This window comes from Rhyacophila brunnea, unplaced genomic scaffold, assembly GCF_057557595.1.
Source record: "Rhyacophila brunnea isolate RB1 unplaced genomic scaffold, BYU_Rbru_1.0 scaffold_21, whole genome shotgun sequence".
NCBI lineage: Eukaryota > Metazoa > Arthropoda > Insecta > Trichoptera > Rhyacophilidae > Rhyacophila > Rhyacophila brunnea.
Window position 1 is genome coordinate 17491169 of NW_028232871.1, and position 16337 is coordinate 17507505.

Below are 16337 nucleotides of genomic sequence, written 5' to 3' on the forward strand. Positions count from 1 at the left end.
AAAACAACAGTCCCCGCCATGTTGTAAAATGAAAAGCCTCTCAATGAATTCTAAATGTAAAAGAATTTCCCAACTCAGACGATGCCGCGAGAATAATTAATGTATAAAAAAACTTTTCAGTTAATAAAGACGGCGAGCATCTTTGAACGGAGCGCGGATTTTCTTTCCCGCGCTTTCTTTGCGCTCTGTGTTCTTATTTTAAAAATCTCGCGGTATTAATTATTTTATTATCGTTATTACGCGCCCAATTGTTGAATGTTTTCCCCCCCTACAGAATGCCGTGGCCAATAAATTGGTTAACTTTGCGACATTGTTTTTTAAGTCACTTTATTTGTCGGGTTTTTTATGGCTGTTGACTCTTATTATTGAATTTATTGATGTTTAATTAATATAGTTATGATCACATACATTTTTTGATAAATAGGTATACAAAATACCTATATCTTATATTAAAATTAGTAGGTGGTAAAACTATTAGGTACCAACATAATAACTTTATTGTAAAAATAAAAGTCAAGATTTATATATTTTTAACTTTATTGTTATAGTAATTAAGATATACCTGCCTACATAATGTTTAAATTAATATAATCGGAAAAAATGCATGTCAAACATTGTTATGAGACATCTGTCTTGGAATAGAATACTAAACACAACCCTGTCTATAAAATTAGCAACGTTATATATATATTTTTTACTTTTTTAATAAATTTTCTTAAACGTTTTCGTGTTAAAAGTTTTTGAAATTTATTTAAAGTGGTACTATATAATTATTTCATTTTTATATTTCTTTGTATGTAGGTATCCAAGAGAGAGTCAAGTGAGGCTAAATGAAATTTAAAGTTAAAGTGAAAACTGTGCGTCAAATAAATCAGTAAGAAGAAACCTTCTTTGGGATAATTGCAATAAAATTTATGTAGTGCAACACTCATTGTTGATTCAAATTCGAACGATATAAAATCATTCGAAATTTGAAACAATTTCAAATTTGCCACAACCATATCGCAGGCCGTCGCGCAATCCTCCCCCGATCTCCACAACACATGCCGTTTCGCGCGAGAACGAGACACCGCGTCCGGCTACATGTGTGCGCACGTACGTGTACCCCCGGACATCGAATACGCGAGGAAAACCGTCACTCACCCTCTCCCTCCGGCGTACCGGTCGAGAAAGAGACGCCGTTCATCCCCGGCCATACGTGTGCCACACACACACATACCATCACACATCGGAAAATCTTGAACATTACACACGGCGGGATGTCGCATACGACGTTTAAGCTTACGACTAATACAAGATGATCCTTTCACTCGCGCTGTCGCGGGTAAGTGCGTCTCGCTCTTACGTCGGAGATAGCCTCCGCGAGAGAAATAACCTTTGGCCACTCAACGGACCGCGCAGAGCCAGCGGCGGCGGAAACGCACGAGGCGGGCTCGGGACGTCGGCTAGAGGGAGACGACTACAGCGCCGGTTTGGCGGGCGAAAGAGATGCGCTGTGTGCGATCCGCGGGACGGCGAACGGACTTTTGCTCGGACAGACGGTGTAGGACAGCGGTCGTGTGTGGACGATACTACGCTGCTGCGAACCGGTGTACGACCCTTGCGAATTGAGACATCTCCGATAAAATACACCCCCGTGATAGTACGATCCGAGACTTGTAAATTCTGACCGATACACTCGCATCGTATCGCCGGTCATAACACCTTTATAAACATGCAAATTTATTCAAAGACATTAGTATAATAATAAATATTTTTTAATCGTTAAAAAAAAGTTTGTTTTTATCGAAAAAAATATTTTGACATTTGTGTAATTTTTCAAAGTGGACTTACGTGATTCTGAAAAACTTTTAAAACAATTATAAATAATCAGCTGCAAATTAATACGTGAAGTTAATAAATTATCAAAGCGAATATTACAGCTGTCAAAAGTGTCAACAAGTTACCACGGTTTTTTTTTTAAACAACTAATATTTTAAATAAAATTTAAATATAACCAATCAAATGACCGTTTTTTAAATTCTATAAAAAGGAAATAAATAATACGTCAAAGATAAAATTATAAAGATAACTCTGTTCCTTCCAGTGAGTACCTATCGTTGAACAGATAAGATAGTGAAATTGACATAGTGCCGTGTTTTGCAATATCTATAGGTATTCTGATGACCAACAAAACAAGATTAGTATAGTAAATTTTAAAAAAAAAAATGTTTTGAAAAGTTAACATAAAAATGACATGAACAAAAATTTCGACAACATGCGCCGGAAAAGTGTTAGAAAATTTTTCACGCAAAAATTTGACAAAAAATGTTTTGTCGAAAGATTTTAAAAAAGACGATGATCAAGCCGGGTAGCATCATGAGGGCGAAACGAAGAAGCCTGCTGTGCAATTTTGCTAGATAAATTATTATAATCTGTAAATTTTTGACAGTTGTCTCTCCCGTAAGAATGACAGTAAACAATATTATAATATGGTGAAGTGTATTTTAACGTGACTGCATTTGACGATAACGGGACAAAGTGTTTTGGTGGACTTTCGCAATTGTTGGGACTTTTGTGCAGATTGAAGTTTCCACGTGGTAGGCGGAGATTTGGAACGGTATTTCGCTATTTACACGGGAGCTGAGAGCACTCAACACCCGGTACAAAATGCGAATCAAAATGCCTGCAGTAAGAATAGCGCAAGGTAATACAAATAATAATTATATACATATTTACCCCATTATCCACAACATAGAAAATTTTTCATTTCATACTTGCCGTTGTTTACATTTTCATGATTTTTCTCGAATATACTAACATCACTAATATTAAACACCTAGGTTATACTATGTAATTATATATATATTTTAAACGGTTGTCATACAATAATGAATTATTATGACTAGGACAATTTCTACTACCAACATATTTTAATAAGCTTTTCGAATTCATTGAATGATCCGTTCAAAATTAAAAAATATCTAAAAAAATGGTTAAATATTTGAATGAAAAAACTAATCAATGTAAAATATTAAAAAAAGTAAGTTAAGTTTTCACTCATCTCAGTTTACCCCATATACGGGTGAATTAGTTTTATTATTAGTCCCACAAGGAACAGTTTTATTTTAATTTCAAGCGTGATTAATTGCAAAATATTGTTTTGTCAAATAGTTTTCAATACCTGTGACCTGTGAGGTAAACAACTAATTCGGCACCATTGTTAAATGTATTTATTTTTATAAATTTTCAATAAAATTAATCAAATATATACTAAACCTTTGTTGTAATTTACCCATATTTAAACTTGATATTGATTTGTTGACTATTAATTTCTTTGGCATATTTAAATACCTACTTACTTATACGTACTTACTACCATAAATTAATATTATTTATTGTGTATTTTATTACCTACCTATGTCATTATTACCTGTCAAAAGATTTTCAATAATTGCTTGGAAAATAAAATTAATAACACTTACAAAACTTTAATTAGTCCTAAAAAGTCAAAAAACATTACCTATATATTATTATCTTTGTGGATTGTTTTAAAATAAATTAATTAATCAAAACTACACGTAACATTATTTTGTTGCCATTAAATTTGGTGCAAGTTAACTTTTAAAGATTAGAAATTAAAACTTTTTGATAATGATTAGTGTTATTACTATTGTCGTCTTTTGAATATTTGTTTAAATTATTGTTTTATTTTTAGACTTTATGGGTACATCTGGATACCGCAAAAGAAAATTCTATTTTCTATCGATAATATCAAACAATTGTTATTTTAATTTTTGTATTTTTAATTATTAGTGATAAGATTAAAATAATCAATCTGATAAAGCCATATTAGTATAAACTGCTTTTTTGTAGTCATATTTACTAATCAAATTAATGAAAATCAAAAAAATGATTGATGATTGTAATAACTTAGGTAGATATCTACATATTATAACATAAACATATTTAAAAAAAAATCCATTTAAATACATTTGTGTAAACCTTGCATTAGATCGCCAACCCGTCGAAACTATTAAAAACATATCGGGTTAACTTACTTATACCTAATGGATTAAATTTCTAAAGTTATGGTGTATTATATTCTAATTACTGCACTAAGCTAAACCATCTCAGCCCTCCTTCAAGGTTTGACAGTCTGCTAATGAGTGGTGGTTTTATGTACGCAAATGTCTGAGGCGGTGACAGGTTTGGAGACCCCATACACACATTCATATATAACAAGATTGCAAAGAATACTCATTTTTGATGCCTTGATTTTTTTAATGATACTTAGTTAAAAAGCGATCGCCTCGTTTGCTTTAGGGAAGACCGCCACTGCTCTTGATGCAAATAAATCTTTTTAAAAATTACAATGTACCCATTTAATTAGATACATATTATGTAAAATATATGTATTTAATATTTCTACGTATTAGGGACCTAATAGCATCTCCAATTATAATATGATGAATTGTCATAAGTTGTCCATCCTTATATGATGCTGGGTTAAATTGAAGAACTTCTTCTTCTATCGGCCAATGCAACTTTGTCTATAAGAATTCAAAAAGTTTCCAGCGTCCTATAATAAACGAGAAGGTATCTTATTATTTAGGTTTGTCTTTAATCAATTAAATCGGAATAGAAATTACGCAGTAGGTATCTTCTGGAATATTTTAGGCACAACTTTGAAGGGCGCATAACGTTTGTTACATCGGCATAATAGATTTGAAGATGTGGCCAACAAATATATTATTATAGTAATTAGTAGGTATATAACACACTTATGCTATTTTGACTATTACGACTTTTAAAACTTGTATAATAATGATATTATCCAATAGATACGATAGTAGTATTTTGTGATGTCTTACCTATTATACAAAAACAATGTTTTTAAATATTTAAAAAAAACTTATGTTCCGACAAACAAGTTTAAATGCGATAACATGACGGTATTAATAAATATTTCACGCAAAACTTTGGATGTTTTTTGTCACATTACATCTATAAATTTTTCAATTAAGTAGTATTGAAAAATAAAATTAATTGTTTAGTTAATATTAAGACTCGTGTTTATAAATTGTAAATAGTGGTATTGATTTAAAAAAAAAAAAAAGTATTTTATAATATGTATAATAGTGATGAGCTTTGTTAATAGTAAAACAATTTATTTATCTTCCGGCTCTTGACGTTTGTTTAATTAAGAATGTATAAAAAGAATTATGTTGACTAATATATTCTGGAACCATCTACCTACACATACAAATTCCAAATAATTAAAATAATTATTACTTCAGGTACAGATAATTCAGATGTTAGATTACGATATTTTTTAAGAAATCTCGTGCACGTATTATTATTGCATTTTAAAGATTGTCTAAAACTTATATTCATACTTTGATAAGGTATGTAAATTATCAGAGTAAAAATTGTAGGTACCTACTGCAAAACGTATGTAGCCGTAAATCTTAATTAAATAAAATACATCATAATTTTTATTTTTAATAGATCTTCAACTTTTTTTTAAATTAAGAGAAGGACGGTGTAGTAATCATATTTACTAATTGTGTTGTTTTGCATTCTGCTTGCCACCCATCATTAAATTGCCACCCATCGAGTACCTAGGCGAGAATAATTTGCAAGTGTAATTAAATATTGATTCCAAAAAATGTGGAGCATGGGTCGGACCGATAGAACTGATGACTATTAATAAATCTTCAAAAAAGTCTGTTAAGCCACTTCTTCTACCTTCTTGGTGGCTGGGAATCGTGACCACGTTAAAATGCAGTCATCTTCTGAGCGACAACGACTCTTCACCCATCCCGGTTATCAACTTTTTTCGGGGTGGAGACGATAGAGTGTAGTTTGCCATGAGTAGGCTTCTTCCGCTGCTTCGCCTTTCCTAGAGGCAACCAAAACCACCAATCTTCGAATATGTTTTTAAAAAATGCGTCCCAGATATTTCCGAGACCCGTTATTTATTTAAAGTCTCTGCACGATTGACTGGTTCGTCTTATGTTCTGTCCAAAAAATATGAAGCATTCGAAGACAACATCACATTTCGAAGGCATCGATTGCCTTGCGCTTCAGGGTCCATGACTCGACACCGTACAAAAATCCACTAAACAACGTACCTCAGTAGAAATGGTGTTTTGTTTTTTAAAACAAACAATATTTACAAGCAGCTCTAAAAATTCAACAACGGGCTCGTGCGAGCCTGTTATATTGTAAGTAAGCTCATCATTACATAGGAACAAAATATGTTTACTAAAGCGACAAGTTCTTATAAATGGACATAATCTTTTAACCTCTTTCTGCACATCAAAAAACAGTTACAATATCATAAATCACGGCCGCATCTGACGTGCAAAAAATGTACCTATTCGTAAAAAAAATGCCACGGAGATGCATCAACTATGAATAGAATTAATACAGTCTCAGAATTGAAATTGTTTAATATAACCAACAGTAATAATAACATTTGTAGGTATCTCAGAGATAAAAGGTCAGATGATGTATTTTTAAAGGAAATTATAAAATTCAATTATCACATAATATGCCTGTCGTGGGTTATTTACATTATAGCCACTAAAATATACTAGTATTACTATATATTATTATATATACCAATCATCTATATCCACTGCTGGATGAAGGTATCTCCGTTGAAATACTTTTATTGGAACCTTGTAGTTTTTTTATTTATTTTGTTTCTTGTCCTTTTTTGTATAATTTAATAATCTTATGCTGTCACGTTAGTTAAGGCTTTCGAGATGTGGCTGTGTAGACGAAATTAAAAATTCCTTAGACTGACCGGGTGACAAATGTTAAAGTTCTCAATCGAATGGGAAAGGACCGAAAAGTTCTGTATAGTATCAAAACCAGAAAAGTACAGTACCTCGGTCACATTATGAGAGGACAAATATACAGCATTCCCCATTTTCGTATACAAGAAAAGATCAACGATAAGCATAGCAGAGGACGACGCCACTTTTCGGGACTTGATTCCGTGATTGATAGGAGTGCAGCTCCACTGAACTATTCCTGGTATCATATGATAATATGGCCGACCTCCGATAGAGTATGGCATGATTATATAAAGAACAATCGTATAACTGTTTATCCATAGCTATTGAACCGTATATAATTCATGAAAAATTTGCTGATAATTATTTGTAACGTTAATTGATATTGTCGTTCACAGCTTTTTTTGTTATAACAAATAATTACAAGATAAAAAGAACTTTTTATATACTTACCACGTTTTTAAATTTTCTGTTTAATCATATAAACTTGACAATTCTATCTATTAATAATTTAGGACACATAAGGCAATTGTCAACAAATCATTTTTTTGCTATTTTACAACAAACAAACAAATATCGAATACTGAAATGTCATTTTGATTTCCATAGTAACGCACGTATATATTAATAATTTAGTTGCTATGACCACCCACTTAGCAACCAATAATAATGGATTGGATTACGGATTTCTTCCAAAATAACTTTTCATACAAAACAGAATTAACTGAAAATTAATTCAATTCTACTAAAAGATGGCTAAAAGTATTGAAGGAATGCATTGGCATCGTGTTCTGATATATTCTAAAAGTTTCAAATGTCTAGCTAGTCGGGAAGTAAGTTAAAAATCGATTGCAAGATTTGTACTGGATAAAAAAACACCGGACAAACATGAATATGAGTTAAGAAAAACGTGGTAACGTGGCAAAAATGGACATACGATCTTTCACCTCCGTGGTGACAAATATCATATTAGATTTATTTGAAGAGAGTGGGCGTTTCGGGCTTTATAAATCGCTGAAATTTTGGTCACTCGATTCTCACGATTCGGGCAGGCCGGGCCCAAAATCCTATGACAAGAAGACGAGATAATATTAATGACCCAGTCGAAAAAAACCGTCACTTTTTACTCCATCTTTTGACGGTGTATTTGTCAAGTTTGTCGGACACTCTTCCACGCGATACAAATTACCTTGGTATATTATAGTATTATCACATTGTGTCCCGTACAATGAGGCTGATTTGCGAGTAGACGTAGACGGATCACGCTCAGCGGCGATTTTCTTTGACGCAAATGGCGCAATCGATTCGTTGGAAGATTTAAAAGGTGCCTTGAAAGGGCTCAAACCAAACAACCAATTTAAATATTTTTTCAAAAAAATAATCATACAGGCGTTTGTTCTCAACGTCTCAAGTTGCTACTGGTATTGTAGTGTTTAAAAAAATATTCAGCACTTACAATAAATATATATTCTATTAAATATACAATACTTTAAATAAAATACTTTGGCATACCTCAGATTATAAATATACATTAGAACATAGTTTCACTTCAAAAAAACTCACATATTCCATTGTCCGGGTAAGTGCTCTTTTTTTATCCATTTACTGGTCGTTTAAGATTAAGATATCGATCCGTCTATTTATACAGATTATTGCTAATAGCCTAAGTACGTCATTATTAGAATTTTGGATAACTCAACACGCAGCTATAAAAATATTAATAATACCTATCATTATGTTAATTTTATAACTATGTTTCAAACTTCAGATAGCGTAGTTATCGGTAATTCGTATTCATTATACGCGTACTTTATGAATTATCTGTTTACCATGCAAACTATTTCACTGATTCCACTGTGTTATTTTTTATATTTTTTATGTCTAGGTAAACGTCTTGAAGTTATAATTTGTAATGTAAATAAATAGGATTTCACTTTCACGATGATAAGGCGTCGCTTGACCTTTAATTGCATAATGCCGCCCAAAATATAAAACCATAAAGTTAGTGAGTACCCACCCATCTTCTATTTTTATAGATTACCTTGTGGGCAATCTGTCATTATTTCAACATATTACACTTTGAATAATATTTCGCAAGACCTGTTGAAATATTTTTTGGTCAATAGTTATTTTAAATAATATAATAATATACAGGTGACCTTCGCAAAAAAAGACAATTCATTTTTTTCCGACGGGGCTATATCAGTTTTTCCTTTATGGTCAGGCAACAAACAACAATAATTGGTTTATTTATCTCATATCAAATTTGAATTATTGCCAATGGGAAGTGAGTTTCTATTAAATGAAGAGCAATAAAATATTTTGACATTTTTGTTTCGAATTTATTTATGTTGTGAGCCTGCAATAAATCTATTATAATATATTATTATTTTTAAAGACAATAGATTTTCTTTCCAATGCCAAACTATATTCTTTTTGGCGATTTTTACAAAACTAGTAAAAATATTTGCACATATTATTATATTATTGCCTTCTTACTGATTTATTAATATTTTGGCAATGTTTATCACCATTATTTAGTATCATATATCAACAAACCATCACTTGTCAACTGTACATAAAGAAGTGTTTGAATTCAATCTGATAAAGATATAAAAAAAGCTAATTTATTTATACCTATTACAACACTAAAATAACAATGTCTTTTCAACAAATATAGTATCGTCCTAATAAATTCTTCTTTCTTCTGACCATGTCCGATCCTAATAAGATCATATTATGGAAAATGGATGTCAGCCACATGTTAAACCTTTCGGTCCATACTCTGACTCATAGTTAATTAAAATCATTACTAACAAGTAAAAATATTGTTGTTTATGTCTGTTATTTCAGAATATTTAACTTTTGCAACTTGAGCAGCAAATATAGTTTTAACTCAATAAATATTATATATACATTTATATTATATTGGTGTTTGGCTGTAAATTTTTTGAATAAAAAAATACTTTAAAATTATGAATTGTATGAATTAATAACTTACGAAACTTTATTTAAAATTTAAATCTCAAAAAAATATTCATAATGTAGGTACTAAGAAAAATCGGACTTCCAAAAATGCACATCTTATATAGTTTGTTTTTGTATACCTACTGTAAATTTTATATAATATGTTAATGTTCTTAGGTGCGTTTCAAGTGCGTAGGTACCTATTACTTAAAATGTTATCTCTAAAGCTTTCAAAGTTAGGATAAAACTATTTAAAAATAACGCACTTGCAACAATTCATCACGATTAGATAATGTGTGATCATAGCCGCGGTGAAGTGGCGTGGTGAGGTGCGGGTGGAGGAGCCGTCGCCAGCATCCAACAGTTTTCGAATAACGCACGCGTAACAGTTTATAACGAGTAGGTAATGTGGTCTGATATGATGTGGAGTAGATTCCAGCGCGTCTAGATCCAACCACTGTTTATGCCATTGAATTTTCAAAAAAACAAATGTAATTAGTCCATTTCGTTTTTCTGTATATCTGTATTTTATCGTAAATAAATTTTATATGTAGAGTGTTATAATTAATTATAAAAAAACTTGATCACTATCAATATTTTCATTAACCGTAATCTCAATTGACTGCTGGATGAAAGTTTACCATACACCATCCATTCTTCTCGATTCCCAGTTTATCGCTGCAACAATTTCAGATGAACCTATTCGTAGTCCCGTCCTCGTGGTTATATTGAAATAACCAATAATATTATAGTTTTATGGAGTCTTTTGGTGATTTTGTAAGCATTGTGTGAATTTACTAAATTTGATTTTTAATTAATTATATGAAAAAAATCCATTGAATTTTGACCATTTATCATAAGTAGTGGGTAAAATTATAACAATCAAATGAGATGAAAGAGAGTCAGTACTAAAACAATATATCGTTTGTTTTTACTGGTCATTCAATTAAAATAATAATAACACATTATTTATTATTAAGATAATGTTTTGACATCTCTGTTTTATTCAAATTAGGTAGGAACCTATTAATTATCTATATACCTAAGAAGTTCTAAAGAATTTTTAATATGAGAATTTACTTTCGTAATAATTAAAAATATCATTGCACTGCATTTATTTGTATATGTAAGAGGTAGTTTGACTTAATAACGTTTGAATATTGATTAGGGTTTTAAACATAACAACAAATAAATATGTGTATATATTAGCATTGCATATATTTAATATTGTGGACGTTAAATTTGTATTCATAAATTCAGAAGCTCATAAAAGCACGAAGTGGTCCAAAGGCGCTAACTAATTTTAAGGTTCCCATTCCACTACGATAAAAATTACTTAAAACTAATATTTTAAATCTAGTGTTAAATTATTAGTAATTTCTGTTAGTTTAGCACGGCTATCAATCAGAAAACCGTTTGTTCTTATATTATCAGTGATTGTTTCATTCCCGTGCTGTGTCTCAGTCGAGCAGTGTGAATCGCACTTTGTTTATAGCTTCATGTTTAATTATTATTGTCGATGCTTGTTGTTTCAAGATAGTCTGGTTGAAGCTGAAGATCAATTAGTGAGCCTCTTTATTAAATAGATAAAATGGTAATAATTATTCCTACTTGTCCCTTCAATGGTATATCAACAAAATTAGAAGAAACAACGTTTTTATTACCTAATAATGTTTCATATGATTAACGTAACGTTTTGTGTATTACAATTATTATGAAGTAACCCAACTTACTAGGTATATTAAATCTACATCATTCGTTAAAAAAAATATACTGCTAAAATAAAGATAAAAATTAGCAACACTTTGGTAGATATTAAAAGAAACTTCAGAGTCATAAAATCAGAACATTCTAATTTTCCACCTCTGTAGTAATAAACATAAAATTTCGCGCTGTTTTCCCGGCCGACGCGAGTGTCTGCACCGCTCCACTCTTTCGCGGTGTTGTAAAAAATTTCTACCCCAGTTTTGCATCGGGCGTCGCGACGCCCGGAAAGGTCGCGGCTTTTTCTTTCTTTTTAATTAATATTCTTATCGCGGCGTGTTTGTCTCCTCAGCCGGCTGCGAGGGAGGCTGCGGGGGGGTTTCCTCTCTGGCTAGACGAGAGTTTTTCGGGGAATCTCCTCTTTATTATTTTTATCATCATTATTATTATTACTTACGGCGGATTAAGAATTTATTAGGATTCATAAAATGAGGTTGTAAGATTTTCAATGAGGAAATACGCGAAGAGAAAAACATCGTGTTTTAAGTAAGTCAAATTCTCTGACGACTTACTTATCATCTATTTATTATAGTTGGACTATTATATTATAATATGTAGAATAACTGACCAGTAATGCTTCATATGTGAGCAAATTTGGTGAGGTGTGGGACTTGTAGTGAATTCGATATTACACGAAAGTGTAATATTATTGAATAACTTCAGAAACATATATAATATATTATATTAATTGGCTCTACAATCCAGTGTGGATCTTGACCGCCTCACGGAGAGATTTTGAAACATTGTTTTTTATGGAAATGGATTCAAACACACATGAAATTGGCCAGACTCGGGACTTAAACGCGAGACCCTCGACTAACCAAGAGGATACGTTACTACTCGCCCATCGTTGATGAAACATACATATTAGAAGGAAAAAAATGCTAAACTCAGTGGAACTCGTATGCATATTTTCGCCTCTAAACTATCGATTCGTCTATGATTTGTTCGAATTATTTGTTACAATTACGTTTTAACTAAAACTCTTCAAATTATAACAATCATCAGGCATCTACTTTTTCATAAATTAAGGTATTTACTTACCTAAGTGACATTACTAACTTAATCGTAACAAACGTCCGGCGCCAGCCAACTTTTATTATTGACGTTTTTGTACTTTATTAATAATGACATTTTTATTTAATACCTACTGAATATACAAAGGGTTTTTAAGAAAATTAGATTATTTATTATAGAAAAAAATATTATTATACAACCACTAAAAACTATTTTTTTTATTAATTAATATAATAACTTAGCTTCCTTACTACATGTTTAAGTAGTAAAACCAACTAATAATAGTTATATGCATTTGTTTTAAAAAATCATTAAGAAGTCGCTAGATTTAAAAATCAGCCAAGTCCATAATAGATGAAAAACATCTTTTTGTTTTCTCAAGTACACAGTCACAAAGGTGAAAGTTTATATTATTTCGAGTATAGAATATTTAAAATTAATTAGTACCACATTTCGATAATGCAGAAATGCTAGAAAGCAGAAGTTCTTCAGGAATTCACAGAAAAGTAAAAAATACCTAAAGGTGGACTTGGCTGATTTTGAAATCTAGCGATACATTAATAATGTATTTCAAGTTACAATAAAATCGGAATATACGAGTAGTATTATGAATAGATACATATATATGTATATATTATAATATCTCAAAATACTTCTTACAGTTGTAATATTATAATATACATATGTTATAATTATGTATGTGGTGTACAAATAAAATATGTATGCAGGTGGTAGATTACATCGTAAATAAAAATGTATTAAACATTGTATCGTTGGCAATGAGGAAATGAGGATTGAAGAGATCCAAGTGCATGGGTAGGTACTTAAGTTTAGTAAATTGATTTCAATATGCGATTATAAAATAAATATTATTTTGTAAATGAGTAAATTTTGTAAATTGTAAAATGATAATTCCTACGACAAGATTTTTTTCATTATATACCTTGTGTTTGATCAAAACATTCAAATTAGATACGATACTATGAAAATAATAATATTATATACACTAATTTTAGGAATTTAACAGATATAACTATTTATACAAAACGGGTAATAAGTAGGTACCTAGTAGATACATACCTACTTACATATTTTTTACTTATACCCAGTATGACAAAATAATATTATGTTCTTCTTTAAGCTGTAGACCCTCAACTATTACTTCTTTCATTTTTTTAATTAAAGATTTTCCGAAACTTTGTTATAAACATAAATGATGTGATAAAATTGCACATAATTTAAATTTAATTACCTTGATCATATTTAAAAAATATTTCGTTATTTTAAAATAATTCTTTATTTTACCGTATGTAGATACATATTCACAAAAGAACGCTTTAATTTATGTGGGTACTTTTCCTTATTCAAAACAGAAAAAAACTTGTCACTTTTTTCTCGCAAACTGAACAAAAGCTTTCGGAGTGTAGATATAAAAAGCTCGGACATTGCTAGAGTGCTTTTTTATAATAGTATAGGGAGGAAAGGTAGTTCCAGAGCTTGGTCAGTAGAGGGAGATAGCTAGTTAGTTAGTCATCCTTCCTCTTCTACCCTCTTTTAACCATTTATGTGCGATACCCAGCAATTAAACATATTCTATGTTTGCATTTTCAAGAGGAATTTTCGTCCGTCGTAATTGCTCAGTTCTAGCGAAGTTTGGGAATCTACGTTAGCTAAAGTAATATGTCCACCGTATGCACGATAATAAGTCAACAAAGAAAATATATATCTAATACCTAGCAATTTTATGGGAACAACCAATAAACACAAAATTAAGGGCTACCTTTTGGGCATGGCTGTAGGAAGTTATAATTCTCGAGTGTGAAGAAATATTGAATTAAATAATATATAATGTTTGTCTCGTAAACAGAACGCGTATTCAATATTGGTAATATTTCAGGACATTCTGGAAGTTTTTTATTTCTTGCATTTATACCAAAGCTGCCGTCAATGTTTTGATCTATGGTGACTGACGTCTGCATTTCTATCTTATTCATCTTTTATGTAGGCTATAAATTATGAAGCAATCTTTTTGGTGAGGCGATGAATTGGAAAGCGGCAACACTGGTAGCGATCGCCAGGAAGGTAAATATCAGAGGTCTTTTGTACATTAAATTCAAATTTGATACACAAGTTTGTATCGTACCTACCTTTAGTGTCTTCATATAAATCATGAAACAAAACAGCAATGAAATAAAACTTAATACCAATAATATATTATTTCAATGGTTTGAAATTTGTATGGACCAAATGCAAACATCTATTTTATTTTTACCAATTTGCACTTATTATAAATTTACCAAAATTCATAAATATGTAATAACTTTGAGCTTTCGTAGTTCGCGGATCATTATCACAGAGCGGGACCAGGTATCAGTTTTATTATTGTACATCCTGAAGCGGACCCCCAGGCTCGGATCTTTGGCGGCCCCCCTTACCTATCGCTAAAGATAAAGGCAGTGTGATGCTCCGCAGTAGCGTTTTCCAAATGGTGTACGCGGTAAAGTTAATGTGTATATTTTTAGTGATTTTATTTTTATTTTAATACATCCATTTGAATTATGGACTTGTCGAGTATCGATACACAAATAAAAATTGTATCTTACAAACACATCAATTTAAATAATAACAATACCGAAGGTAAATAGCGCCGCAGGCTCTTTTTTTACTATTAGAGAGAATTTGTGACGTGTATTTATATCATTTATCTGGTCAACTCGCCACGCCGGGCCCTTCTTGAGCCCGGGCCCGCAGGCTAGAGCCTGTCAGCCCCCCTTTTGTGGGGGCCATGGTACCCTGTAGTATGTAGGTAGATCATTTTAAACTTCTTAATATAGAGCATAATATAGCTAAAAAGCCTTATAATATTCTTATAGAAACAGATAGTAGGGACGTATAAAACGTGAAGTAAACCTTTATTAGTATAAAGGGGTTTCTTTTTTATTATTTTTAGTAAAGCATAAGATATTAACAATGAATTTTTGGGTCATCTAATGTGAAATTAAATTAAACGGGATACTAATTAATAACTACACAAACATTAATAGCAATCAGGGTCAGTTTCATTTGCACTCTAGGAAAGCTAATTCCGTCTAATTTACGTAAGAGTATAGAACTTTTTACGAAGTTGCACTCAACGCGTTATATGCAAACCACCCTCCTTAGGGGAGGCGTTGGACATCGTGGTCATATAAAATCTTATATCAGTGGCTTGCAAGCATAATATTCTATAAACCAAAAAAAAACATGTTGTCAACTGTAAAATATTTTGTACTAAGCTGCATTTTATAATGTTTTAATTAAAACTGGTAATTAACTATTGCTTATATTGTTTTACTATAGATGAATTCTAAAAACATCGGTGTGTATCAGTATTTATGGACAATCATTAAGCTGATGGATTATACAGGTAGGTATACGTACGTACAATTCAGTATTTGTTTTTACTGATAACGTGTTATTATCACTTTAATCTTTGAATTCCTCAAAATGATAAGAAATTACGTCAGCCTTTTCGATGGAATAACCTTAAATTCAAGGTAGACGTTTTTCAGTATAATTTTTTGCTGTCGTATGTTTTTTCAGAAATGAGAAGTCTAACAAATAAAATTAGTATATTGTTAATTACACGCAGTTGTTCTGAAAGCAGATATCTAGATAATCAGAGCAACGTCACTGTATTCGCATCGCCAAGCTTATTCATGTGTGCAGTGGTCCATTTGAATGAACCGCGGCCGCTTGGTCAATATTATCTACTCCCGTCTCATTTAAGTAGCCCATTCAACACGTACCAAAAGGGTTGTT

The 16337-nt window shown here is 31.4% G+C and overlaps 1 protein-coding gene across 2 annotated transcripts in view; it reads left to right on the forward strand.

Annotated features, from left to right (window-relative positions):
- Nucleotides 1-1536: 1536 nt before the first annotated feature.
- The window catches only part of Cph (BCL11 transcription factor chronophage), a 118192-nt gene continuing 103391 nt past the window's right edge, over nt 1537-16337 (forward strand). For both annotated transcript variants that reach the window (XM_085948976.1, XM_085948977.1), the window contains exon 1: nt 1537-2686. In XM_085948976.1, coding sequence (XP_085805102.1) covers nt 2650-2686 — 37 coding nt within the window. In that variant the 5' untranslated portion in view covers nt 1537-2649. The remainder of the gene's footprint in view (nt 2687-16337) is intronic.